At 48.1% G+C, this 27,824-nt stretch overlaps 2 protein-coding genes across 3 annotated transcripts; both read left to right on the forward strand.

The window, feature by feature from the left end:
- The first annotated feature begins 18,549 nt into the window (after positions 1–18,549).
- LOC127295376 (uncharacterized) lies at positions 18,550–21,674 on the forward strand. Of its 2 annotated transcripts, none has more exons than XM_051325319.2 (4): positions 18,550–18,752; positions 18,834–18,926; positions 20,824–21,016; positions 21,238–21,674. In XM_051325319.2, exons 2-4 carry the CDS (start codon positions 18,873–18,875, stop codon positions 21,366–21,368), a joined length of 378 nt encoding a protein of 125 aa, XP_051181279.1. In that variant the 5' UTR covers positions 18,550–18,752; positions 18,834–18,872; the 3' UTR covers positions 21,369–21,674. The 2 variants fall into 2 exon arrangements, with proteins under 2 accessions (XP_051181279.1, XP_051181278.1); XM_051325318.2 differs by having other exon boundaries at positions 18,551–18,737.
- An 867-nt stretch (positions 21,675–22,541) lies between these two features.
- On the forward strand, positions 22,542–26,877 carry LOC127295375 (OBERON-like protein). Its single transcript, XM_051325317.1, has 3 exons — positions 22,542–22,709; positions 23,851–25,041; positions 26,033–26,877. Exons 2-3 carry the CDS (start codon positions 23,874–23,876, stop codon positions 26,668–26,670), a joined length of 1,806 nt encoding a protein of 601 aa, XP_051181277.1. The 5' UTR covers positions 22,542–22,709; positions 23,851–23,873; the 3' UTR covers positions 26,671–26,877.
- Positions 26,878–27,824: the final 947 nt, after the last annotated feature.

The raw sequence follows: 27,824 nt of genomic DNA on the forward strand, positions 1-27,824 counted from the left end.
TCAAAACAAACTCATTAGAGGGTTAGTGCATAATCAAAAATTCACATATTCAGAGGTGACACAATCATTCTTAACACTTCTGGACATTGCCCAAAGCTACTGAAAGTTAATGGAACAAAGAAATCCATCCAACATAGCAAAAGAGGCAATGCGAAATAAAAAGGCAGAATCTGTCAAAACAGAACAGTCCGTAAAGACGAATTTTTCTGGGGCACTTAACTTGCTCAAATGAAAATTCTAAAATTGAATGAAAGTTGCGTACATATCTGAGGATCACGCACGTAAATTGGCAGATTTTTCTAAATTATCTACATAAGGGGCTGCTCAATTTCGTGACAGTAAGAAATCTGTTTCTGCGCAGTAATCCAAATCTAGTATCAACCTTATTATCAAAGACTTTACTTGGCACAACAATGCAATAAAATAAAGATAAGGAGAGGTTGCTACAGTAGTAACAACTTCCAATACACAACAAAACAGTAGCAAAATAAAAACATGGGTTATCTCCCAAGAAGTGCTTTCTTTATAGCCATTAAGATGGGCTCAGTAATTTTAATGATGCTCACATGAAAGATAGAAAATGAAGCGAAAGGGAGCATCAAGAAACAAATTCAAAACACATTTAAGTCTAACCCACTTCTTATGCATAGGAATCTTGTACACAAACAAATCCTGAAGAACAAAGTGACAAGCATAGGAAGATAAAACACGAGTAACTTCAAAAATTTCAGCATATAGAGAGGTGTTTTAGTAACATGAAAACTTCTACAACCATATTTTCCTCTCTCATAATAATTTCCAGTAGCATCATGAACAAACTCAACAATATAACTATCACATAAAGTGTCGTTGCCTATTCGACGGTACCTCGGAGGAGGGATCCTCACGAGGGGGAGAAGAAGTAGGGGCCATAGGGTGGAGTGCTCTCGGGACGGTGGTACGCGATTTACCCAGCTTCGGAACACCTGCACGATGACAGGGCCTACTGCTGCTTGTCTGGAATTATCTGGGCGCTTTCGCGTTGTTACAATGAGTTGTGGTTGTGCCTCTAGGGCTCCCAGGATCCGGCTTATATAGGCGCACGGATCTAGGGTTTACATGGAGAGTCCTAGCAGGAATACAAGTTACCTAACTACGGTACAATATCTTGCCGTGTACGTCAAGGATCCGCCTTCCTTCTAGGCCGTGCTGGATCCGGATACTTTATGGGCCTCCACGGATCCGGCCTCCTTCGTAGGTCGGTTAAGATCCGGCTCCTCATTCCTGGACTGGACTTCATCCTTCACGATCAACAGCAACTGGGCCGCCCGATGGGCCACATGCCACCATCACCGTCGATGGGCCACCCGGGCTTGCCGGATCCAGGCCATGTCGTCGATATACCCATAAAGTATACCCACAACAGTAGCCCCCGAAGTTTTCCGAGATTCATCATTCCTCCGACTTCATTCAGCTTGGATCCGAAAAGAATCTTGGAGAGCTTCAAAAACCTTTACTTGTTTCCGGTATCATCTATTCGGAAATCTTCCTTTCTTCTGGACTGGTAATGAAACGGAAAGCCCACTTTTCCCGCGCACAACTTCCTTTTTTCCCGCGCTAATTTTTCGGAGATACAAATCTTCTAGCCGGAAATTTTGGGAGCGCACAGTTAAGTTACCTTCACGTCATTTTACCATTATTTGACCTAAGACACGTGTCGATCATCCAACGGTGTGACTGTTCAGTTTCTACCGTCAGATCTGAAACACGAATCTCCGCGCGAGGTCTATATATAACCCTCGCCCGCGGTAACCCTTCATTCTTTCACCGCTCCTCATCACTTCATCTTCCTCCTCGCGCCGCGCCGCCCGACGGATCTCAACTCCGGCGAACTTTTGCCACAGCGAGCTTCGCGCACCGCCATCCCAAACCTCTCCTTGAACCAAGATTGCCACGGTTGACCAGGAAATCAACTCCGCCGCCGATTCGTGGTCATCGGAAGCTCGAAACTGCTAGCTCATCGACCTCTACTTCGCCGGAGCTTCGCCGGACCGTCGCGCCATTGCCGGTACGTGCACCGGTCTCGTAGAAGAAAAAGTAGTTGTAGTGTAGATTTTCCGGTTACTCAACTTAGCTCGCATGGGTGCAGCCGGAAGCATGCCTCATGGTTCTCCTCACTGCACTGGTAGTTCTCCGAGTAGCCCGGATCCCAGTGCCGTGGAACCATTTTGCCTGGATCCCATTGCGTATCTACCACCATATGTTTCCGACGTTAGGCTTGCTCAACCGTTCTCCGCCTCTTCCAGTACTTTACTAGGCCGGATCCCAACAGCCCAAGAGCTCGAAGAGGAGCTACAAGGCCAAGCTAGAATGGCAGCCAAGGTACAAGAGGTGGAAAACAAGAAAGCTTCCAAGGCCCGGAGCCGTGAAGGGGTGCAGGGTCAATGGTGGCCCTGCGAGACAACTGACGCGGAGCTCTGGGAGCTTCAAAACGAAGGCATGATCTCCGAGCATTGGAGTTTCACGCGCGACTCCGACGTTCCCAAACCCGACGCAGATGAACGCGTTATGACAAAGGCGTGGGTCGAGCGCGGATTATCACTCCCTTGCTCGGAGTTCTTCCTCTCCGTCCTCGACACGTACGGGCTCCAGCCCCACAACATCTGCCCCAACTCCTACCTCCTGCTCTCGAACTTCGCAACTCTTTGCGAGGGGCACCTCGGAATCCGACCCGACATCAAACTATGGCAATTCTTTTTCCGAGTGAAGAAAGAGACGAAGGACAAGGCTATGCTAAACTGCGGAAGTATGACATTCATGCTCCGCTCTGGTCGGATGTATCCTCCTCACGACTCCCACGAATCCGTCCGGTACTGGAACGCCGGATGGTTTCATGTGAAGAACGCGTTAGTTCCGAGCGTCCACGATGGACTCCCGCCCTTCAGCAACACGCCTCCGGAAGAATTGGCGAGCTGGAGCTTCATCCCCTCGCTTGCCCAATCACCCATACTGGAGAAGGCCGCGCGGAGGATTTCCTGGTTAGTTCATGATGGACTAACCGGGGCCCAACTCACCCTCAGCTGGTTTACCCGGAGGATCCAACCCCTGCGCTACAACGCTCGCCTGATGTGCGCTTACACTGGGGCGGACGATCTCCTCCGAGTCACTCGCCACGATCTTCCGGCCGACTCCCTCAAGAGAAGGTTCAAGACATTGGTGAAAATTGCTAGGGGCCAACAGGTCCCGGAACTGATTAAGGATATTAGCACACACGACAAATGTCCTCCGGTAAGCACTTAATCCTTCGCATTCCTTTATCCTTTCACAATTTTCTAAGTGTTTAACTTGTTCTGCTCACCCTTTTCGCAGCTTGACTCTCTGGTGGAGGAAAACCTACGCGCCATACTCCGAGTTCCCGTTAGCGGTGACTCGGTGGAAGAGGATCCGGAAGACCCTGAGGAGGAAGAAGAACGAGTGCCCCGAAAGGCTGCTCCTCGACTTACAAAGCGTTCCCGCGCCAAAGTCTCTGGCTCCGACGCCGGAGGCAGCGGCGAGGCTTCCGCCAAGAAACCCAGGGTGATCAAACCACCTCCGCTTGACTCCAGGAAGGCGGAGCGCCAGCGCCTGAAGATGCTTTCGACAGCAAGGAAACCCTCACGTCCCAACATTCCGGGCGCAGTGTAAGCTTCCGAGTAACATGCGTTGTTTATCTTGGTAAGCTGTGTTATGTATACTTTTCTTTTACTTGCTCACAGGAATCCGAACCCTACCACCGCGCGGACCAATGTTCAGGAGCATATCACTAAGTATATGCAGAAGAAATCTCCCGCCGTTGGCCCTTTGACGCCAACTCCGCCGAGCGCTCCACAAGCCCCCCTGCAGCCTTCTCCTCCTCCCGCGGACCAGTCTCCAACTCCTGCCGCACCCACTCCACCGGAAGTAATTCCGGTTAGCAGCGACAGAGCGAGCGGAGATGGTTCCGGCGGCAAGGATCCCATCAACGATGAAACTGAAGGACGAAACCAGGGGGAGGCAGAAGTTAATTCCTCTGGCAAAGCTGAAGCCTCCACAGGTGATATGGTCGTTTGCCCCAAAAACTTTGGAGATCCGGCTGATCTTACTTCCACCCCGAAAGCCTATGCCACGAAGTTTTTTAACAAACTAACGGAGGCAGAGAAGTGGGAGCTGGAGCAAGATTTGCTCAATGCTATGCTAAACAATGCCTGGGGCAAACCGGACGTTGAAACGTCGGAGATCCAGGACGTCAAGAAAAACATTGGCGAATTCTTCGACAAGCTTGTTTGCAAGCAAAAGGTAACTCCCCAGTAGCCCCCAAGTATTTAGGCGGAAACTCTATCAGTTAGCGTCTGAATACTTTTAGAGAACTCAATCTGAAAGGAAAGTTTTAAATGTCGTGGTAGCCCCCAAACATGATGGCGGAAAGAATTTCCAGCGACAATGCTTTAGAAAGACTTAAACCATGATGGCGGAATTCACTCCGTTTCTGACATTGCAGGAACAAAAAGCCCTGCATTACGAGTTGCACAAAAACATTGCGCTGCAGCGTCGTGTGACCATCAGCCAGGCAGAGAAAATCCAGTGCTTTCAGGCGGAGAATGCGGATCTGAAGAAACAACTTTCAGAAGCTCAAGGTTGGTTTCCGATCATCTGACGATTGTGGGTTATGTCCCGCACTTTCCGACCTTGATGCTTTATATAACTATGAGCAGGTGCCTCCTCTTCTCTCGCTGCAGCTTCCTCTGAGTTGGAGACTCTACGTGCTTCACACAAGAATCTCGAAGCAAAACTCGCAGTGGCAGAACAGAAAATTTCTGAGAAGAACTCGGAGCTTGCTCGGAAAACTGGTGAGTTTGAGCTGAAAAGACAAACTGACAGCAACATCATCCAGAAGCAGCAAAAAGAAATTGGAGGTCTTCGCAAGTATATGGAAACAGCAGAGAGCTGCTGGGACCTGCTCAACTCCGACGTCATGGGTACGTCCTCGAAACTTATACGACAGCATATGTGTAACTTGTTGTATTTAACAAAATTTGCATCTTCCAGATCCACTCGGATATGACGAGGAACGTCGGAGCCAGTTCCCGCGCGATGACCTGCTTCAGCTGGCCGGAGAAGACTGCAAGGATCTCATCTCCGCCTCCAGGAAAATCTGTCACAACCTCAACATCAAGAAGAGCCGAACCTGCGATGTGCGCAAGCTCATCAAGAGGATGGATTTGCTTCCGGAGCTGGTTGTGGACCTGCAATCCTCTTCAGCACGGGGTGCAGCTGCCATGTCCTTGGCTATGTGCTTAGCGCATAATCCGAGTTTAAACCTGGACCGGGTGACTTCTGGCGTTCCTCCGGAATGTGATGTCAATGCGCTGCTTGACGCGGTTAGCGGCTATGATACACGCATTGCTCGGAGGATCCGTCATGATGAATTTTATGAGAAGGTGGTTCTTCCTGCTGACGAACCTCTCGAAGCTGAGCTTTTGGAGGATCGCGAAGCGGAAAACAAGCCCGCCCAATCCGGAAGCCAGTATACGTGGACAAGCTCAAAGAACCAAGGTGGCGCTGCTTCTCCGACTGCGGCTGGAGCGGAAGAAGATGAAGATGTCTCTTCGCCTGCCAAAGACGCAGAGAAGGAAGCTCCGACTGACGCAGGGGGAGCTGATGCCAACGTGGAAACTTCTCCGGTTAAGGAGAAGTAAAAACTTAGTCCTGCGGAAAAACAATGCATCATTTTGGCCCCAGCGAGGGTTTGTAATATAACTTTAATTCTTAAGTATCTAGGGACGAAACAATTATGAGTGGGCGAAAAACTTATCCCGCTATCCGTTAGAATTATTTGCATGTTTCGTTTGTTAAAAGCAAGTGCTGGTTTGTTAATTTTCCGGCTTGCTCGTTTGACCTTCCACGAGCCGGAAAACCTTTGGCCGGAAACGCTCGCCTGCGGTGACGAAACCCAATGGTGTCCGTCCATAACCGCGGAAACAAGCCCCCAGCCTAGGTGCCGGAAGTCGCTACCAGGAATCCACGAGTTCGCAACAAAAAAAATTTCCACCAGAAAACTTAGGCTTACGTCCTAAAGGACGATTTTGAAAATCACAACTTTCATACGCGCCTAGGCGGAAACATCCAGCTCTGCGGTTTTAGTCGGAAAAACATACACGATCTAAAATGAACAAGTAAAGGAGGTAAAAGACTCAAAGAGTGAACCATAAGCTTTATTTCATTTATCATGTATAACTATTACAGAGTTTGTAACTCGGAAAAAATATGCTAAGTGTAGAAAGGACGTAGCTGTGCGATGTTCCAAGGGCGATCTGTCTCGTCGTAGATGTCATCCGGATCCTCATGCTTGCGTTTCCGGTGCCAATTAGCAGGTCTATCCTTCAGCTCGCGGAAATCAACAAGGTAGTATGACCCGTTATGAAGCACTTTGCTAACGATGAAGGGTCCTTCCCATGGAGATTGCAGCTTATGGTCTTTCACCTGTCGAAGGCGGAGGACCAGGTCTCCTGCCATGAAGGAGCGATTCCGAACTCGACGACTGTGATAGCGTCGGAGCTTCTGCTGGTAGATGGCGGAGCGCTGGTCAGCTAAATTCCGAGCTTCCTCGATCAGGTCCACAGATAGCTGTCTGGCCTCATCAGCTGTTTCTTCATTATAGGCGGAAACTCGCGGTGAATCGTGAATGATGTCGGAGGGAAGCACGGCTTCGGATCCATATACCAGGAAAAAAGGGGTAAACCCTGTTGACCTGTTAGGGGTAGTTCGCAAACTCCACAATACAGCTTCCAACTCGTCAGCCCAAGCTCCAGCTGCTCGTTGCAGCGGTTCTTCAAGGCGTGGCTTAATTCCTGATAATATTAGGCCGTTAGCCCTTTCAACTTGACCATTGGATTGTGGGTGAGCCACAGATGCAAGGTCCAGCCGAATCCCTACTGTCTCACAATAATCCCTCAACTCTCCTTGAGCGAAGTTTGTGCCATTATCTGTGATTATGCTGTGTGGGATGCCGAATCTCATCACGAGGCTGCAGATAAATTTTAGTGCCGTAGCACCGTCGGCTTTTCTCACTGGCTTAGCCTCGATCCATTTGCTGAACTTGTCAACAGCGACCAAAAGGTATTCAAAACCGCCAGGAGATGATCTTTTTAACTTACCAACCATATCGAGCCCCCAGACCGCAAACGGCCAAGTGATAGGTATGGTCTTCAGCTCTTGGGCTGGAGCATTTGGTTGAGTAGCATAGTACTGGCAACCTCGGCAGGTTTTTACCAACTTGTCAGCATCTTATTTAGCTGTGAGCCAGTAAAATCCTAGCCGGAAAGCTTTGGCAACGAGGGACCTGGGGGCGGCATGATGCCCGCAATCCCCTACATGGATCTCTCCGAGGATTTCAATGCCATCTTGATTGGAGACGCATTTGAGAAATACCCCTGTTGCACTTCGTTTGTAGAGCTGACCATCAACAATTGTGTAGGATCTTGCTCGTCTGACGATCTGTCACGCGAAGACCTCGTCCTCTGGCAACTTCTGATCGATGAGGTAGTCCAGGAAAGGCTGGGTCCAAGCCGGAATGATAACCATCACTTCCTTTGCCGGAGATACTGCCACCTCTGGGTTTTCCGGGTTAGCGCCCTTAACTGAGGGTATCCGTAGGTGCTCCAGGAAAATACCAGGCGGAATTTGCTTCCTGCCGGATCCGAGCTTGGATAGCATGTCTGCCGCTGTGTTATCGTCTCTCCTGACGTACTTGACTTCGTATCCGAGGAAGCACTTGGCGATCTCGTCAACTTCGTCTCTGTAGGCCGCCATGACGGAGTTTCTGGCGTTCCAGGTTCCGGCTACTTGTTGTGCCACCAGGTCGGAATCTCCACAGCATATAATGTGCTTGATCCCGATTTCCTTAGCGATGCGCAGACCGTGTAGTAGAGCCTCGTATTCCGCCATATTGTTTGTAGCTTCGAAGTGGATCTGCAGAACATACTGCAGTTCTTCTCCGGTAGGGGACTTCAGGGTGACTCCGGCTCCTGAGCCTTGATGCTGCTTGGATCCATCGAAGTGCATGACCCATGTTTTTGGTTCCGGCTCCAGACTTGCATCCGGAGCTTCTGTCCAATCTGCGACGAAATCTGCCAAGACTTGGGATTTAACTGCAGTCCTAGGCTTGTAAGCTATGTCGAAGGCGGATAATTCGATGCCCCATTTAGCCGTACGCCCTGTTGCGTCAGCGTTGTTGAGAATTGTTGACAGCGGAGCCTTGCTCACAACTGTTACTGGGTGCTCTTGGAAGTAATGTCTCAACTTCCGGCTGCCTAGGAACACTCCATAAGCTAGCTTTTGAAAGTGAGGGTATCTTTGCTTTGACTCCGTCAGTACCTCGCTAATGTAATAGACAGGTCTTTGGACGTCATATTCATGACCTTCTTCCTTTCGCTCCACCACGATGACGAGGCTGATGACTTTATTGGTAGCTGCCAGATAAAGGAGCATTGGCTCTGACTCTGCTGGGGCTGCCAAGATAGGTGGGAAGGTGAGTATTTCCTTCAACCCCCGAAGAGCTGCGTCGGCTGCGTCGTCCCAGACGAATTTGTCTGTTTTCTTCAGCAGCTTGTACAAAGGTAGCGCCTTCTCGCCAAGATGGCTAACAAACCTACTGATTGCTGCGACGCAACCAGTTAGTCGTTGCACATCTTTAAGACAAGTTGGCCATTTGATACACAGGATTGCCTTGATTTTTTCCGGGTTAACCTCGATGCCTCTGTGAGAGACTATGAAGCCAAGGAGTTTTCCGGCTGGCACGCCAAAGACGCACTTCAGCGGATTCAACATCATCTTGTACCTGCGGAGGTTGTCGAAGGTTTCTGTGAGGTCACTGATCAAGTCGGATCCTTTCCGGGTCATGACCGCGAGGTCGTCGACGTAAGCGTGCACGTTCCGGCCGATTTGGTCCTTCAGGCACCGCTGCATCGTACGTTGGTAGGTGGCACCTGCATTTTTCAAACCAAAGGGCATGGTGACATAACAGTAAGTGCCGAAGGGGGTGATGAACGAAGTTGCCTTTTGGTCAGACTCCTTCATCCGGATCTGATGATACCCGGAATACGCATCAAGAAAACACAGAAGTTCCACCCCCGCCGTCGAATCAATGACTTGGTCAATGCGCGGCAAGGGGAACGGATCTTTCGGGCAATGCTTGTTCAAGCCGGAGTAATCGATGCACATTCTTAGTATTTCAGTGTTCTTTTTGGGTACAAGGACGGGATTTGCGACCCAATCGGTGTGGATAACTTCTATTACAAAACCTGCCTCTAGTAACTTAGCTAGTTCCATTCCTATGGCGCGGCGCTTCTTATCTCCAAAGCGTCGCATAGCTTGCTTCACCGGTTTAGCCCCCGGGTTTATGTTGAGGTAGTGCTCGGCGAGTTCCCTTGGTACTCCGGACATGTCAGAAGGTTGCCATGCGAAGATATCCATGTTAGCGCGGAGGAACTCGACGAGCGCGTCTTCCTATTTGGGGTCCATGTTGGCTCCGACTGAGACCTGCTTAGAATCGTCGTCTTCCTTGAAGTTGACTTTCTTGGTCTCTATCGCGGCCTTGAAGGAGTTTTTGTGCTCGGAGATCTGCTTCTTGGTGGTCTGCATTTCAGTCGGATCCACCGCGGCTCTGTAGCCTTTCAGCTCTTCTCCAGATATTACAGACTCTGCGAAGGCGGCTTCGCCTAACTCGCACTCATGAGCCTTTTTGTAGTCTCCGGATACGGTAATCATACCCTTAGGATCCGGAATCTTGAGCTTGTTGTAGATGTAGCATGCTCTTGCGTGGAACTTGTGGTAGGTGGGCCTGCCGAAGATGACGTGGTAGGAGCTCTTGAAGGGCACAACTTCAAACGTGATCTTCTCTTCGCGGAAATTGTGAACATCGCCAAAAGCCACGGGAAGTGTGATGCTGCCGAGGGAATTCGCCTTCTTACCCGGAACCACGCCATGAAACTCAGTGTTGCTGTGTTTGAGTTGTTCCTTGGTGAGGTTCATCCGCTCTAGAGTCTCCAGGTACATGATGTTCAAGCTGGCTCCACCATCCATGAGGCACTTGGAGAAGTCATACCCGTCTATGCGGGGACTTACAACCAAGGCGTAGCATTCTTTTGGCACAATGGCAGGGTGATCCTCCCTATCAAATGTGCACGGGACTTCCGACCACCGACATATCGCGGCACGGCCGGAATCGTGGCGTTCAGGATCCGGGTAGCTGACTTGGCAGCGCGCGGATCGTTGGGGTTCCGAGGAAAGTGTGGTAAGCCCCCACGCTCTTTTTCTCGAATGGGTTGGATTTACCTGCGGATCCTACCTTGGGATCCGGCGAGTTATCATCCTCATCCATCGCCTCGGAACTATCTTCCTCTTTGTCCTTGTTCTTGCCCTTGCCTCCCTTGCCGCGTGGGCGGTGCTTCCGGGCTCGCTTGTATCCTGCCTCCGGGTCGTTCTTTAGATCATTGACCCACTTGCAGTTGCGGTTGGTGTGAGTGGACTTCCCTGTAACCGGGTCCAAGTGGGCCAGGCAGGGCATGTCTCTGTACTCCTCGTAGGTTTGGGGGGCGCGGGATCCGCCAGCTGTGACCTCAGTGGCATGCTGCTGACCCCTGCCGGCTCCGCCTCCACGGCCGCGTCCTCTTCCGCCTCCTGAACCTCCGCGTTGAAACGCCATGGCGACCATCTCGGATCCGCCACACTTCTGGTCATCAGGGTTCTTGCGCTTATGGCTGCTGCTGTTGCCGTTATCACGGTTCTTCTTTTGTTGATGTAGGGGGATTGCTGTAGCTGCGAGATCACCGCCTGCGTCATCATCGGCGGCAGTATGATCACTGGCAATGGAGATCATTTCATTCAAAGTCAGCTTGTTTGAGTTAGCCAAACGAGTGAGCGTATGCCTCAGCAATCCTCCCCTCTGCAGTCCACCAATGAAGGCGTACATGGCGGTGGTGTGGTCGACATTTTCGCACTCGTTCCTGTATGCCAACCATCGTGTGAGGTAGTGTCTTGAGGTTTCTCCCTTCTTCTGGATGCAGGCTTGCAAGTCGCTTGCCGTGGCAGGTCTTTTGTAGGTGCCTCTGAAGTGTTTCTCGAAAGCGGTCTTCAGGTCGAACCAGCAAAAGATGGAATTCTTCTCGAGGTCACTGAGCGCATCCGGGCTGGACCTACAAGGTACAACTGGAGCATGCGGCAGGCGATGTTAGGGGTTCCTCCGGCGAAGGTTACTGCATTATAGTAATCCTCAATCCAGGTATCCGGCCTTTCGGTGCCATCATAATGCTTCAGGTTTCCGGGTAGCTTGAGGTTCATCCTTGGCTTTGGTTCCTCTCGAATCATCCTGCCAAAGCATTTTGGACCAATGTAGTCGGTTCTGTATTCATTAAGGCGTTCCCGCGCGTCGCGCGAGCCGTGGCGAGGAGATTGTGAGCGAGAGCGAGATCTCCGGCCGTCGCCTCCGCCTCCACCTCCGCCGCCACCGCTAGGTGGTGGTGAGGGAGACCTGCGAGGTGGTCGATCCGACTTCTTGCTTCCGCCTTCCGATTCTCCTCGACCTTCCCGGTGCTGGCTCTGGCTTCTGTGGCCGCCTTCGCCATGGCGCTGGCTGCCCTGGTCGTTCCGGCTCCGGCGAGGCTCCGGGTCGCGGCTCCGGCGAGGCTCTGGGTCGCGTTCCTCATTCCGACTCCTCCTGGGCTCGGGCTCACGATCGTTGTTCTGGTTCCGGCGAGGTTCCGGCGAGCGCTCCCTGTTTCTGTTTCTTGGCAGCACGTTGTCGCGGATAACAATCCCACCATGCCCTGGGAGCCTGGTGTTTCCGGCTGGACTACGGCGGCGAGGGGGTCGCGGGTAACCATTAGGCGGAGGAGAGGGGTTGCGGTACTTGTCTCGTCCAGAGTACATTGCATCCTTTCCCTTTCTTGGATCTGACGAAGGCGTCTTTGACGGCACGGGGATCGGATTTGGGTGTTCCCTGGCTTTTCTTCTGCGCTCCGAGGATCCAGTGTGTGATTCATCGTCGGGATGTAGATTGGCGCGAGCGTCCTTCTGCGCGGTAGATACACAGTTATCCGGATTGGATTCTAACCTGCGCGAGGTATCCGCCTTGCTTTGCTGCTGCATTGCTGAAGCGACAAGTTTGCGGAGGTAGTTGATATCAACTTCTTCGTCTTTCTTTGTCAATAGCTCCGCAGCTTTTAGCATGTTATCCTTTGGGGTTTCCAGCGGCTGCTGCTCTGCGGGCGTGGCGAAATTGATTCTGCGGGGCGGAATTGCTTCTCTAACGATTCGATCGGCCTCCGCCTGCGCATAGGTCATCTTTGCTTCCCACTCTTGCCTCATCTCTTGACATGCTCGAGTGTGTCAGCAATTTCGCGATCCTGTCTTTCGAAGTGGTCCATCAAATTTGCAGCTTCTGCCCTTTCATCCCTTATTGCGGCTGCGGTATTGGCGAGCTTCTTGGCCGTGGCCAGCATTTCCTTTCTAGTGGCCTCTAGAGCCTCCGGATCTGCGGCGTCGCCCGAGGTTATAGGTTTGTTAAGAACTGCTCGTGCAACCATCTCTTCAGGTGACAGGAGTTCCTCCGAGGAAGAATCCCTGCGGGGTCGCTCCCATGACATTGGAGATCCTTGGCGGGATGGCTGAGGGTCGGATTGGTTGGTTGCCTCTTCTGATCCAGGTTGTCCCAGCGCTGCTACGGTTGCGAGAACCTGCTTAGGCTGGGCGGAGTCGACTTCAGGCTGATCACCGAAACCGTACTCCCTAGCTTGCGGTTAAACTCGTCGATATCCATGGAGGGGTATCTCCGGAAAGTGGGCTCTGATTGCCCTAAATCGACTCTTCAACTGGAGTTTCGCTTTCTCCGACAGGCTCAGCCTGATCCGGATCCGCGTCGTTTTCCGGTGCCTCTACCTGCTCAGGACCAGCTCCGTCTTCTTGAGGGGCGGTTCCGGCGGTATGGGCCAAGAAGTGTACGAAGTGGCACCTCTGCTTTTCTAACACCTGGGAGACCCAGGCGGATCTGCATTGGTCTTCCACCGTTGTTTCCTGCTCAGGGGCGGATTGGGTGGGCTTTGAAAATTCCAGATCCGAGGCGGAATCTTCCTTGGGAAGCTCCTGCATCTCAGATCGGATCTTCGCGACAGCGTCCAGCTCTGCGGCGGTCGCGTCTACGTTACTTACCAGTGGGTTTCCGTCGGAATCGACGGTTTCCCCGATGAAGATGTGTATGCCGCCAACTGGGACGATGGAGAGCTTGACGGGGTTTGTCCTAGCCGGAATCCAACACTCATCCGGAGGGACGAACGGCAGATTTCCGGCGTAGAGGACGCGCCCCACAGCGATAGTGTCGTCGTAGCTTCCCATGGCGGAACCCTCCCGGTTCCGGCCTCCAGACGCCACAGGCCCCACGGTGGGCGCCAACTGTCGTTGCCTATTCGACGGTACCTCGGAGGAGGGATTCTCACGAGGGGGAGAAGAAGTAGGGGCCATAGGGCGGAGTGCTCTCGGGACGGTGGTACGCGATTTACCCAGCTTCGGAACACCTGCACGATGACAGGGCCTACTGCTGCTTGTCTGGAATTATCTGGGCGCTTTCGCGTTGTTACAATGAGTTGTGGTTGTGCCTCTAGGGCTCCTAGGATCCGGCTTATATAGGCGCACGGATCTAGGGTTTACATGGAGAGTCCTAGCCGGAATACAAGTTACCTAACTACGGTACAATATCTTGCCGTGTACGTCAAGGATCCGCCTTCCTTCTAGGCCGTGCTGGATCCGGATACTTTATGGGCCTCCACGGATCCGGCCTCCTTCGTAGGTCGGTTAAGATCCGGCTCCTCGTTCCTGGACTGGACTTCATCCTTCACGATCAACAGCAACTGGGCCGCCCGATGGGCCACATGCCACCATCACCGTCGGTGGGCCACCCGGGCTTGCCGGATCCAGGCCATGTCGTCGATATACCCATAAAGTATACCCACAACATAAAGCATTCTTATTCACATGCATAAAAGTATCTTACTCTCCACATAAGCATAGTCATTCTTATTAATTGTAGTGGGAGCAAATTCAACAAAGTAGCTATCATTATTATTCTCATCACCATAATCATAAAATATAGGAGGCATAGTATAATCATAATAAACTTTATCCTCCATAGTAGGTGGTACCAAAATACCACTATCATTATAATCATCATAAATGGGAGGCAAAATATCATCAAAGAAAATTTTCTCCTCAAAACTTGGGGGACTAAAAATATCACACTCATCAAAACCAGCTTCCCCAAGCTTAGAATTTTCCATAGCGTTAGCAACAATGGTGTTCAAAGCATTCATACTAATAACATTGCCATTAGCATGCATATAAAGTTCCATAGGTTTTTTAATTTTCGCATCAAACAATTCATGTCTTAACTCAGGAAATAGATTAAAAAGCTCACTGTTATTTTCCATTATGCCTAACTAGTGAAAAATAAAAATAACAAGAAACAAAAAGATGCAATTGCAGGATCTAAAGGAAATAGCTTCGAGCACTCACACATCGGCAACAGTGCTAGGAAATAGCTTAGTAGTCAGAGGATGTGAATACCTTTTACCTTACCTCCCCGGCAACGGCGCCAGAAAATAGCTTGATGTCTACGCACGGTTCTATTCCTGTAGACAATGTTGGGCCTCCAAGAGCAGAGGTTTGTAGAACAGCAGCAAGTTTCCCTTAAGTGAATCACCCAAGGTTTATCGAACTCAGGGAGGTAGAGGTCAAAGATATCCCTCTCAAGCAACCCTGCAATTACGATACAAGAAGTCTCTTGTGTCCCCAACACACCTAATACTCTTGTCAGATGTATAGGTGCACTAGTTCGGCGAAGAGATAGTGAAATACAAGTAATATGGATGAATATGAGTGGTAATAACAATCTGAAATAAATATGACAGCAAGTAAACATGCAGTAGAACAGTAAATAAACGGTGATTCGATATTTGGAAACAAGGCATAGGGATCCTACTTTCACTAGTGGACACTCTCAACAATGATCACATAATAAAACTACTCTACACTCTCTTGTTGGATAACAAACACCATTCATTGTGTAGGGCTACAAGAGCTCCCTCAAGCCGGAGTGAACAAGCTCCACAACATTCGGAGTTCATATTTAAGTAACCTCTAGAGTGCATAATAGACCGTTGCAATTTAGACCGAGTACTAACATAGCATGCACACTGTCACCATCAGCTATGAAAGGGGGAATAGATCACATCAATACTATCATAGTAATAGTTAACTTCATAATCTACAAGAGATTACAATCATACCCTACGCCAAGTACTACATGATGCACACACTGTCAACATTACATCATGGAGGAGGAATAGACTACTTTAATAACATCACTAGAGTAGCTCATAGATTAATAATGATACAAAGCTCATGATCACATAAAGATCACATGGGAGAGAGAGATGAACCATATAGCTACAGTTAGCCCTTAGCCTCGGGGGAGAACTACTCCCTCCTCATCATGGGAGACAACAGCGGTGATGAAGATGGCGGTGGTGTCGATGGAGATGCCTTCTGGGGGCAATTCCCCGTCCCGGCGGCGTGCCGGAACAGAGACTTCTGTCCCCCGAATCTTGGCTTCGCGATGGCGGCGGCTCTGGAACTTTTCTCGTATCGTGGCTTATGTTTTTAGGGTTTTCGCGATGGAGGCTTTAAGTAGGCAGAAGGGCAGCCTCGGAGGGGTCCTGGGGGACCCACACACTAGGGGGGCGCGCCCCCCTTGGCCGCGCCGCCTTGTGGGGTGGGCCCCCTTGGCTTCCCTCTGGTCCCTCTTCGGTGCTCTGGAACCTTCCGTGGAAAATAGGACCCTGGGCGTTGATTTCGTCCAATTCCGAGAATATTTCCTTTGTAGGATTTCTGAAACCAAAAACAGCACAAAACAGGAACTGGCACTTCGGCATCTCGTTAATAGGTTAGTTCCGGAAAATGCATAAAAACGATATAAAGTGTATATAAAACATGTGAGTATCATCATAAAAGTAGCATGAAACATAAGAAATTATAGATACGTTTGAGACGTATCAGGCGCTCACGTCCTGGTTTAAGATCTTGGATCTCTCCCATCCAGAGATCTCAATCTCCTCCGTCGACATGTTGGTTTCGGGAGCGGTGTGCCTGAGGAGCTTGGTGCGCGGAGGCATTCAAACAAGTGGTGGAGGAGAGTGGAGATGAGAGGAAGCGCAATGAGCTTGGGGGGCAGCAATGGAGATTTTGCAGAGAGAGGGAAAAGTTGAGCGGCGCAGGGAAGGGAAGGATTGAGGAAGAAGGAGATTATTTATACCAAGAAAGTGATCTGTCGCGTCGTTGGATAAAAAGGAAATGAATCCGATGCCCTACACGTGTTCTCGGGGGTATAATCGTATTTCTACTATGAAGTTACTGGACATGTGCTACAGCGCGCGTGCCAGAAAATGCGGAGGACGTGTGTCCCCCACTTGCGAAAACGTGTCAACGACGCAGAGTTTGGACCCACATGTCAGCGAAGTGACAGGACTCGCGCCTTTCCAATGTGAAGGTCGTGGCCATCGTCAGCATTGATGTCGCCACAAGGAAATGACGACTCGTTTTTTGTTGAGATATCGACAGGAAAGATGTCGACAATAAAAGAAATCCGTGAGCTTTTGATCAAATACAAGTATTTGTTCAAATGCTCGGGGGCTACTTTTTATAGGAAGTTTGATATGGAGTTGATTCAAAAAAGACAAAGATGAGCCTACAGCCAAGTATAAATACTCGACTGTAGCCCCGGGGGCTACTCCCATCGAGAGCGCTGATCGCGCACCCGATAAAGATGGAAAAATAGGAACGTTAACAATATAGCGACAAGGTGGTAAAAAGGTGAGCCTACAACCAAGTACAAGCACTTGGCTGTAGCTTGGGGGCTACTCCCACCGGGAACGTTGGTCGCGTACCCGATGAAACTGAAGGAGTCAAATTGAGTATATTTCGAGTTACGATATAACTCTTCATATACTCCCATCGGGAGGTCAAGATAATAAGTCATCATATGACTCGAATAAATGTGCCATTCCAACAACCGAAAAAGGCACTCGACAATATGTTCTCAGAGCGCCTCAGTCGCGGTTAAATCTCTGAATGTCGTAATACTTTACGAAGGTAAGACCCCGAGATCCGTCCTGCGTGGCGTGGTATCGCACATGAATACGCTCTGCTACTTTTTCCGTGTCAACAAACGCGATGAGAAATCCTAACGGACGCCTTAGGTACCCGATAAAATATGACTGGAGTTCGGCATATGGTAAGACCTTAAGCGGCACATGTCGAATTACGCCAGTATACCGAGGTCAAGTCCAGGGACTTGACCTTGAAGTAGGTTTTTGCGGGATTGCCACGAGAGCAGTTAACTGGTACCTGATCCGTCAGATGAACCAGCCCCATCTACCATTATCCATATACAATATATATTTATTTTATGAAAATTATTTAGTGACTCGAAGAAATCATATGTTAATTGTAATGATGGAGATTTTACTAGATTCTCCGATTCAAGCAAAATCTCGGGGGCTACTGACATAGGCATCCCCAATGGGCCTGCCGAAGAAGGTACCCGGGGTTTACTGAAGGCCCTTGACTCGAAGAATATGAAGCCCGTAATCCCAATTAAGTGTCGGTATGGAAAGATAGAGTTGTATTAGGAATAAAGACTTATAACTTATACGGGACGAACTCAAAAGAGTCTTTCGTGGTTTGTAACTTGTACATCACGAAACCCTTGGCTCCACCACCTATATAAGGCGGGGTCGAGGGAGAAAGAGATGATTGATTCATTGTCAACATAACCCTAGCTTTTTAACAGTCGAGTACTTTTTCGGCTGAAACCCTCGAGATCTACTTGCCCTCTACTTCCACGAAAACCCTAGTCTACAACTTATAGGCATTGACAAGTTAATACCTTGTCACCTAGGGTTTCCCCTTGCAGCCCGCCCCGACCCCTTCCTCCGCCGCCGGCAGGGCACTCCACCACCTCGTCGTCCATCATGGCGTCACCGAGCCAAGGCCAAGCGCCGCCATCGAGGTACCTGACGAAAGGGCCGCGCTCCGGCCCGAGGAAGACGACCCACGCTCGATCTCCTCGCCCGAGATGACAAAGAATCCCCGCCGACGCCGATGAGGGAGGGGAGGGGGAGAGGGGGGAGGAGGCGACAGCAGGGTAGAGTTCCACCGGCCGCCACGCGGGGGCGGCTCGGGAGGATGACGGGAGGCCTTGGGGTGAACAAAATACTATCAATTTTTTAGTGGACATGGTTTTTGTAATGGTGTGTACCGTGTACTAAATGGATTGTCCTTTACCTCTGCGTATTCACGATTTTACCACAGATCAGGAGCCTAGTCAGCTCGATAATTATCCTGGCACACTCATTTTGTCACTCACCGCTCCCTTCATTTTCTCTTCTAGGCGCGGGGGGCACCGCACCGCACCGCCCCGCGCCGCGCCCGTATTTATCGTTCTGTGAATAGGCCAAAGCAGTGGGGGAACGAGACCAGCAGTTGCCCAGTGGCCAGTTCTCGCCACCTCCCGCAGCCCGCAGGCTCGCAGCTCCACTGCACGCCAGCGCTCCTCTTCTCCCACTTCCTCCCCGGGCTGGCTGATGAGTTTTAGCGGGCGGCGTTGAAGCGATTTCATCTTCGGGGATCCAGGAGCGGTACTTCCCTCCCCGGTCTTTCTCATACTACTTTTTGGGAGATTTCTTTCTTGGGAGGGTCGTTTCTTGATCTGGATGGGGTTAATTTGCTTGCAGGCGGGGGGCGCGCCGCCGTCGTCAGTGGGAGTGGTGGACATGAACCGGGCACGGTCGCCGGAGCCGCTGGATTTCTTTATCTGGACTGTGGAGGTGCATCCTTCAATCGTTATTTTTTTTGTTTGTGAATCTGTTATCCTTGTTTCGATGTTAAAAACGCTTTGTTCGATTTCTTCATGGATCGGCGTGTGCTTAGTCTTTGTGATGCTGATTAGAATGGATACTTCATATCAATTTCTTGTGTGTATATGGACAACAAGATAGGTTTTAGTTTGAACTTTGGTGGGGCTGATTGGGAAATCCATTCATTTGTTAAAGATAGTTCCCTGATCTCAGAACTGGAGCTTCCTTATATTGCCTTTGTTTTGAGTCTTCTTTTGCTTTACAGATTTTTTTGGACAGCTGCTTTACAGATTTTAGGTGCATCCTTTTTTTCTTCTTTTCCAGAATACTTTTAGGGCCCATTTATTTCATGACAGTAACACTTCAGCTAAGGCACTGAGGAAATCACTATAAGCCTGCCATACTCCTTATCTTTACTTCTCCAATTAATGCATTTTTATGCGTTGCCACATTTGTGTGACTCGTAGGAATATAATACATATGGCTCACTCTGTTACTTCCGTTTTAAACTTAAAGTGAGGATGATTTACTGCTTCATGCAAATTCAGATCTTATGATACACCTTCACATGTACCAGTAATGGGAAAATAGTTCTCTTTAGTACAAAGCTACACTGTGATGTCTACAGGAAACTATAGTTGTGTGTAATATTAACTAATTCTCTGTCCACCTTTAAATGTGCCAGTGTAGGCTGGCTGCTTATAGATTGAGCAGCACTTGTGCATAACTCCGAATGGGGGAACTGCCTTTGAACTTTAGATTACGTATCATTGTTGTTTAGGAACAATAGCACCACAATAAATGGAGGGGTGCATGCGCTGAATCAGCTTTATCAATTTTGTCCATAGGTGCGATATTAGTTCAGCCACTCCGTGCTGAATCTAGCCTAACAAAAGGCAAGCTCTTTGGTTCTTACGTACGGTGAACAGTATTGGTACTTACAGTTAAAGGCATGTTATTTTGATTTGGAACGTAAGTGTTTCTCTACATGAATCTATTTTTATTGTACATGGCACCTTCTGAACTAGTTGTAAGAAAGAAAATAAGCACTGCTACTTGAGTGTCCAAACCACATTTTCTGCCCTGCTCTTCTGGACGAGCAATCTTGTCCTGGAACTAATGGCATACTAGCCTGATTGGCAAACTGGTCCCTGCTGGTTGTACCAACCTGGACTTATGTGTTAGGGTTTTAGCTAGGCGCACAAAATACCGAGGACCTGATGTGTACCTTTCACAACTTCAATAAAGTATTTTGTGCTGCCTAACTATGAGATGATTTTGCCAACACTGCAAAAAGCATGTTCACTTGTGAAGGAAACTATTTGCATTACATAAAAAGCATAGTTGGAAGAAACAACAACTGGTTTGGTACTGAATGTGTCATTTTCGTGCTATATGGAAAATATCTTTTTGTGCACGTCATACTTCAATTGGATCATCTGAGACTCCCACTGATCTATGACTTGCCCCCCCCCCCAATGGTCACAACTCATAAGTGGTCTGTAAATTTTGTCTTTGCCGAAGTTTGATGTACCATGAAACTTGCTGTTGCCTATTCTGTCCTCAAAACTTACACCCCTTTTACATTTCACAAGCATGGATTTCTTTTAAAAAATGTACACTTGTAGTCATGTGTATTTAAGCTATTGCATTAAGCCCTCTGTTATTCCTAGGCACTATAAATTATTTGGTAGCTATGGTTATGGCATCTATTTTTTTTAATCAAAATTTCTATGCCTTGTTTCTACCAATAGATGGACACTGACCATTTTCTAGTAAGAGAGCTACCTAAATGGTGTAAGCTTTAGGTGGTTTCCTCAAATTCAATACTCTCTGTTGCCCTGATAAATTAATTGTTCCCTTGCAGGATGTGGGGTTGTGGTTAGAGAAGATAAACCTTGGTGGCTATCGCCAAGCATTTGAAGAAAATGGTGTCAACGGAGAGTATCTGGAAAGCCTCTCCACATTTACTACAGAGCAGATTCTGCGATTTATCAGACGGTGTCACATGAAATGGGGAGATTTTATCACGCTTTGTAAAGAGTTGAGGCGCATTAAAGGTTCGGATTTCTGCCATTTTATCTCAATCCCTGATCTTTTTGGTTTGTTCCCATGCATTTAACTTCATAATTGTAAGCTAGAAAATTATGCCATGTACAATTTTCTAACTGAACCTTTGAGAGGTGCAATTGCACGCTATCATTGTGCTGGTATCCTCCCTTCTTTTTGTCAAAATTTTCTAACTGACAGTTTGCAATCACTCCTTGAATCACCCTTCCAGTTGCCTGCCTGAAAGGGGAGCAGGAAGTCCGCAAGCCATGGTGGGCGCCGCCATGCCTGTCGATTGTATTCGTGAGGGTGGCCAAGCGGAACCGGCAGTCCCGAGTCGTCTCCCTGAAGCTCGAACCTTAGCAGCTTTGTCACCCCATTCTGGACTTCTATGCCTTTGTGCACGCCTTGGCGATCCTGGGGTTGCGCTTTCAGCCGGAGGAGAGATAACATGCTGTCTGCGCAAAGTGTAAACCGGTGCTGTTTGTATTTGTTGATTTGTTTTCTATATATGTAGGGTTTAGACAACAAGGACATAGCATGCATGTACTGAGTAGATGATCCGCCGTGAACAACTGTATTTTCTCTTTGTCAATCTTTAACTTCCGCGAGAAGGCTCGCCATCTATGGTGACTTGGTCAATCTTTAATATATGGGGTTGAAATCTTCTGTAGGTGACCTAAAATGTATGATAAGTTCGTATAAAGTCTTTCTATGAAAAATATTTTTCCAGAATTTTTTATTTCAAACAAGGAAATTCACTTTCTATTTCGGGTATGCTCCCTTTACCCAAAAGTACAGATTTCAGAGTGTGAAAAAAATCCGAATAAACATTTTGTGTGCATACATGTTAACATTCCAAGTGCAAATGTAAAGTTTCATGAAAACTAAACAAAATTGCGCTATGTATAAAAAGACAAAAAATATCCCGTGTAAACCCTTATTTTACCACCTGAACACACATAGGTTGCGACCATGTCTGCGTTAAATTATTTTGGAATTTAAACATTTCAAGTATGTTTAAAACACGTTTAAATAAAGAGAGCATATGAATCCAAATCCGGAGATTCACCTTTTGACCACAAGTGCATATGCTTCTTTAGCAAAATCACATTTAAAAAAAGAAAATTCGGAAAATATTTCGCGTATAAATATCGATATTGTATGTGCGCACTTAGTCGGTACTAGCATATGTGATGGGATTAGAGAGGATAATCTTGAACGAATTGGGTAAAGCAATTTTCCATAAAATCTCAATCCGCCGGTCCACTACTAGACATTGAGAAAATACACTAAAATTTGTGAAAACTTTTTTTTTTGAACAACCAAACATATTTTTAGACATAAGAAAAAAATTAAGGTTAGTGAGAATTATTACTTTTTACTTATTATCCCCTCTAATCTTCTACTCCGTAACAAATAATGTACTGGTAGAGTGGTAGGCCTTAAAGTCTAGCAGAGGAGTACCATTCTACCCCTGCCAGAAGTCAACCCGTTGAGCTCCTCACCGCTCACCATCCTCCACAGCTCACCATTTCTACTTTTTTTCTACTCCAAACGGAACAAAAACAACATCTCTCTTCATCTCCTCCCGTCAACTGTCTCCCGAGCTCCTCCTCGTCAACGTCGTCGGCGGAGGCGCCGCCGGCGATTCCCTCCTCCGGCCGTCTCCCTGACCTCCGGAGACCACTCCGTTGTGGCGAGGTGAGCTCTCTGACCCGGGTTTTCCCCATGGAGCGCTGGGATTTCTGGGATCTGGGTTTAGCTCGTGCTTCCGTCGGGTGGGAGCGGGAATATCCCTGGACGGTTTGGTGAGGGTCTGGCTGTGGAGCATGGGTTCCGGCGTGGAGGCCTCTGGGTTGCTTCCAGCTTCATGTTTCTCATTTTTTCCTCATTTTGTGATGAGAGAACGATTGGTTGCTCGAATTGACGGTTTGGGCAGATGAAATGCGCAAATTTGGTGTCTATATATTCAGTATGTCGCTCTAACTGAGGAGCTTGGGAGAGAAATTGTGATGTTGATCTGTGTAGCTTGAATTGAGGAGGAGGTTAGGAACATAGGATAGCAATACTGGAAATATAAGAGAAAATCCTGGAGTACGAATGCAGAAAGTTGTTCCTCTTGTTTTTCAGCAGGGGTGAAATTATGTGGCTGCTCCGTTTTAAGATGTTGCTTGTTGATTTAGATTACTGGGTTGATCTGGAAATAAATGCACAAGCTGTTCCACTTGTTGTTCAGTTGAGGAGCTCAGAGAAGAAATTATATGGTTGCTCCGCTTAAGGATGTTGTTTGTTGATTAAGATTACTCAGTTGATTGTGGAAATAAATGCAGAAACCTGTTCCACTTGTTTTGAGCATTAATAGTTTGCTTGGTGACACGAGAGAGAGTTTTCTTTTCTTTTTGTATGTGAACTGATGCTTGAAATGGCAACTCTTCAGCAAGTGACTGATGACGATTGTTGTTGCACCAGGTTTGCCCAGGGTTTTTTCTCTATTAAGAGCATTGCCACTTTTTTTTTTTGAATTGGGGAGCTTAGGGGATAAATCATGTGACTTCTCTGTCTGGTGATGAAGATTTCTGGAGAAATTCTAGAAATAAATGCAGAGGACCGCCCCACATGTTTATGAATGGGGGATTTAGGGGATAGATTATGTGGCTGTTTTGTGTAGAGATGTTTTTCGGTGACTAAGATTATGGGTGAAATTTTGGAAACAACTGCAGAAAATTGTTAATAATTTGCTTCAGAACACAAGAGTAGTTCTGTTATAATTTTGCAATGTCAAGTGATATTTAAAATGTTAAGTGTTAAGCTGGTGATTGATGGCAATCATTGTCCCTTGCAGGCTTTGCTAGGTTTTGATTTTATATGGGAACCTCATCGGGTGCAAATTTTCATCAACAGCTTCCACAGGGGATGCCGCCCCCACGGCACAACGGGAGTGCCCCAAGCCTGCAGACATCACTCTCTCTGGCCTCGCTGGAGCAAGTTGGTTCGCCAGACATGCAGGAGCCTGCGTCGAATTCTGACCCAGGGCATGACTCTGCCACTGAGAGTGCCAGTTCACGAGAGACCTGGCCCGTGGAGCCGAGCAAGAACAGTGGTGCTGCTGCTGCGTCAGCTATTAGAATAGTGGATACAGATAAGGAGGCAGCCACCAAAGGTGTCGCTGAGCAGCAGATCATCCGTAGGATCCCAAATACTGGTAGATTGACTCTCAGGGAGGTTGCTCGGGACAGGGTTGACCTGATTGCTGAGAAAATGAAGGTTATGCCAGATGAGCTGTTGGACGAAATCAAGAGTGAGCTTCGATCGATTCTTGAAGGAACTGGTGGTCCTCAACACATTGAGGAGTTCTTGTACCTGCAGAAGGTTGTCCAGGGTAGGCTGGATTTGACACCAACTATGCTTTTGATGGCACACCATGTACAACTGGAGATTCTTGTTTCCATCAAGACTGGAATCCAGGCATTTTTGCATCCAAGTGTTAACATACCCCTGAGCCATCTTGCTGAGGTTTTCTTGTACAAGAGGTGCCGGAACATTGCCTGTCAGTGTGCTCTCCCTGCCGAAGAGTGTAGGTGCAATATATGTGGCAACAGGAATGGCTTTTGCAACCTATGCATGTGTGTGATCTGCAATAAGTTTGATTTTGAAGTCAATACATGCCGCTGGATAGGGTGTGATTCCTGTTCTCACTGGACTCACACTGATTGTGCAATCCTTGATGGGCAGATTGGGACCGGTCAGAAAATAAAGAATGGAACTGGACATGCAGAGATGCTTTTTCGGTGCCAAGCCTGCCAGAGGACATCTGAGTTGTTGGGGTGGGTTAGGGATGTGTTCCAACAATGTGCTCCTGGCTGGGACAGAGATGCTTTGTTGCGAGAACTTGAGTATGTTCGTAAGATTTTCCGTTTAAGTGAGGACCCCAAAGGGAGGAACTTGTTCAGGAAATGTGCTGATCTGATTGAAAGACTAAGAAATCCTACAGCTCAATCCATGAGTCCCAGAGCACTGCTGCAAGCACTCCAAGGTAATTATACTTTGTTAACTAAACAATACTGTGTTCCCCGCAAAAAAAAACTAAACAATACTGTGTTGCAATGTATCCACTCATTTTATCATGCTGAATTAAGTCATGTTTCTGTTGGTATTTGGTTTCATCTCTGATTACACTACTTTTTTCTCCCTTTGAAGCTGCATAGTCTAAAACTATTAATTGTTTGAGTTCATTGTCAGCACAGATCTTTTTTTCATATGAAAAATAATTCTGTTTTTAGCGTGTTTGTTGGGCATGGTATCTTCTGCTGTAGGCCTGTACATAGCAAGACTCTTTTTACACATCACTATGAAAGTTATACAAATCGGGTAAATCAGTAGCCATTCTCTGAACAATGCCACAATGCTTCTGCACTCAAACAATACTAGTACCAAAAAATTGTACTGAGGGTCCATAAAAGGATGTCGGAAATTTGTCTAAATTCAGATAGTGTCTAGATACATCAAAAAATTTACAAACTTGCAACATCCTTTTGTAGACAGAGGTAGTAGTAAAAATCATTTTCTTAGAACTATCAAAACAGTGAAAGCTGAGGTATTCCACGAGGCACCACCACAAACTCGCTAGGCATATTAATAATTTTTTAGAGGAGGCATATTAGAAGTACTAGGTGTATTCCAATACACATACTTTGTTTCTGTTATTTGTGTACGGTGATGGTGCATGCTGCCATGGCCATCTAGCTCATATCTAATCGTCTGTTATGAGGCAGCTAAAATTATAAGATGCACTTTGCTCAATTAATTTCCGCAGGAACAAACATCACACTAAATTTGTAATCTATATACCAATATAAGATGAACAAAATTTGTTTATAGTTGGTGCATTCATTATCATCCCAACTCAAAGAGATTTGAGTTCTCAAGGTTTGTCCGTGATTAGATTTATCTGCAGTTTGTCTTGTATCTGCCTATTTGGCCTGTAATTCTGAACTTTCTGTATTAACTGCAATCATATTTTTCAGAGCTTGGGATGGATTTCCCAAAGATGTCTGAAAATGAAGAACTGGGGCGACTGATCACTCCTCATGAGGCCTGCAATCGAATCGCCGAGGTTGTCCAAGAGGCTGTTAGAAAGATGGAGACTGTGGCTGAAGAGAAGATGCAGATGTTCAAGAAGGCCCGCCTCGCGGTGGAGTCCTGCGATCGCGAGCTGGAAGAGAAGGCGAGGGAGGCCCGGGAGCTCAAGGCGGAGCGGCTGCAGAAGCAGCAGCAGGTGGAGGAGCTGGAGAGCATGATCCGGCTGAAGAGCGCAGAGGCCGAGATGTTCCAGCTCAAGGCGAACGAGGCCCGGCAGGAGGCGGAGCAGCTCCAGAGCATCGCGCTAGCCAAGTCGGAGAAGGCGGAGCAGGACTACGCGAGCATGTACCTCAAGCGCCGCCTGGAGGAGGCTGAGGCGGAGAAGCAGTATATCTTCGAGAAGATCAAGCTGCAGGATAACCAGAGGCCGCCGGCGCCTCCCCAGGCGAGCAGCAGTGCCGCCACGGGCGCCCCTGCCCCGGGCGACCCATCGCAGATGATGATGCTGTCCAAGATCCAGGACCTGCTGAAGAACGTCCGCAGCATGCCGTCTGGCATGTCGGACGGGCGGCAGTCCAAGTAGCCGCTGCTCACCAGATTAGTACTGTTCTGCGCGCTTCAAACTTGTGATTCCGTGATAGTTCATGCGATGTACATTAATAGAGACGTGGAATATCTCTGGTTGGAGCTTACTTCAGTGCACCACCTTAAAAATAACTTTGGATCCTTCTGCTAAAGAAAGTAACTTGGACAATACTTTACAGGTTTTAATGGGCGTTACAAGTTTTAATGGGCGAGTAGTATTGAGTTATGTCAGCAATTGATCATTTGTTCTCTTGCAAAAAAAAATATTATTTTGTTTGAGAATTATATGAGCCGTTAATCGTGTGAGTTTTCTGGGAAATTCAACAGTGGGTAATTAAAGTCCATCAAAAAAACTAGCAGCTCATGTTCCAATTTCAGGCCATCTTTTTTTCGAAATGGAAGGAGTACCCCAGCATGTGCATTGAAAAGATGCATACGGTTAGAACAAAAGATATCCATCAAAATATCTGAAGTCACCACGTAAAATATCTTCACAGTTAACCGGCGCTATGCTTCTTCGTCAACCTCAAGATATGCCGGCTCAGTCCCTCGGAGGTGCTCATAGGGGTAGGGTGTGCGTGCGTGCGTTCATAGGGGTGTTTGTACGTGCGTGTTTGTGAGCGTTTGCGTTGTACTGTGTTCTCAAAAAAAAAAAAAAAAAACAAATTGAGCATTGCTACTGGTTGCAATACGTCTATTTTGGTATCCTCCCCGCGGTACGGCTCCGGCTGAAAACCCTAGACCTCGCGGGCTCGACGACGGCAGCGTAATGCGTCGTTACCCTCTTGGGGGCGTCGTTGTGGAGTCCCGACTCGACTCGGTCCGTTCCAATGTCGTCGCTAGTTTTGGTTTTTCTTGTTCTTTTTTGTTTATCCTTTGATCTGCTTTGTAAGAGATTCTCCTCTTCACCTTGTATCGATTCGGCCGTTGCGGCTTTATTTATAAAGCGGGGCGATGCCTATTTCGAGGAGCAATACGTCTATTTGCCAAAACTCCAAGATATGGGATCAAACCGTGGAGCACACGCCAGCCAAAAAAATTAAGTTCTGAAGTTATTTGGAGGCGCCAAATTTTCTTCCACGTTGCACTTTCTTGAGATCCAGCAATGTCCATAACATTCGGATTGTGACGTCCGAATTGGTAATCCCACTT

The sequence above is a fragment of the Lolium perenne genome, chromosome 4 (genome assembly GCF_019359855.2).
Source record: "Lolium perenne isolate Kyuss_39 chromosome 4, Kyuss_2.0, whole genome shotgun sequence".
NCBI classification, from domain to species: domain Eukaryota; kingdom Viridiplantae; phylum Streptophyta; class Magnoliopsida; order Poales; family Poaceae; genus Lolium; species Lolium perenne.

Excerpts from the sequence above, each read along its gene's own strand:
- LOC127295376 (XM_051325319.2), top strand. The coding sequence starts at position 18,873 with ATGAACCGGGCACGGTCGCCGGAGCCGCTGGATTTCTTTATCTGGACT. Across the intron at positions 18,927-20,823 it reads TCTTTATCTGGACTGTGGAG|GATGTGGGGTTGTGGTTAGA; the intron begins GTGCATCCTTCA and ends GTTCCCTTGCAG. Across the intron at positions 21,017-21,237 it reads AGAGTTGAGGCGCATTAAAG|TTGCCTGCCTGAAAGGGGAG; the intron begins GTTCGGATTTCT and ends TCACCCTTCCAG.
- LOC127295375 (XM_051325317.1), top strand. The coding sequence starts at position 23,874 with ATGGGAACCTCATCGGGTGCAAATTTTCATCAACAGCTTCCACAGGGG. Across the intron at positions 25,042-26,032 it reads ACTGCTGCAAGCACTCCAAG|AGCTTGGGATGGATTTCCCA; the intron begins GTAATTATACTT and ends CATATTTTTCAG.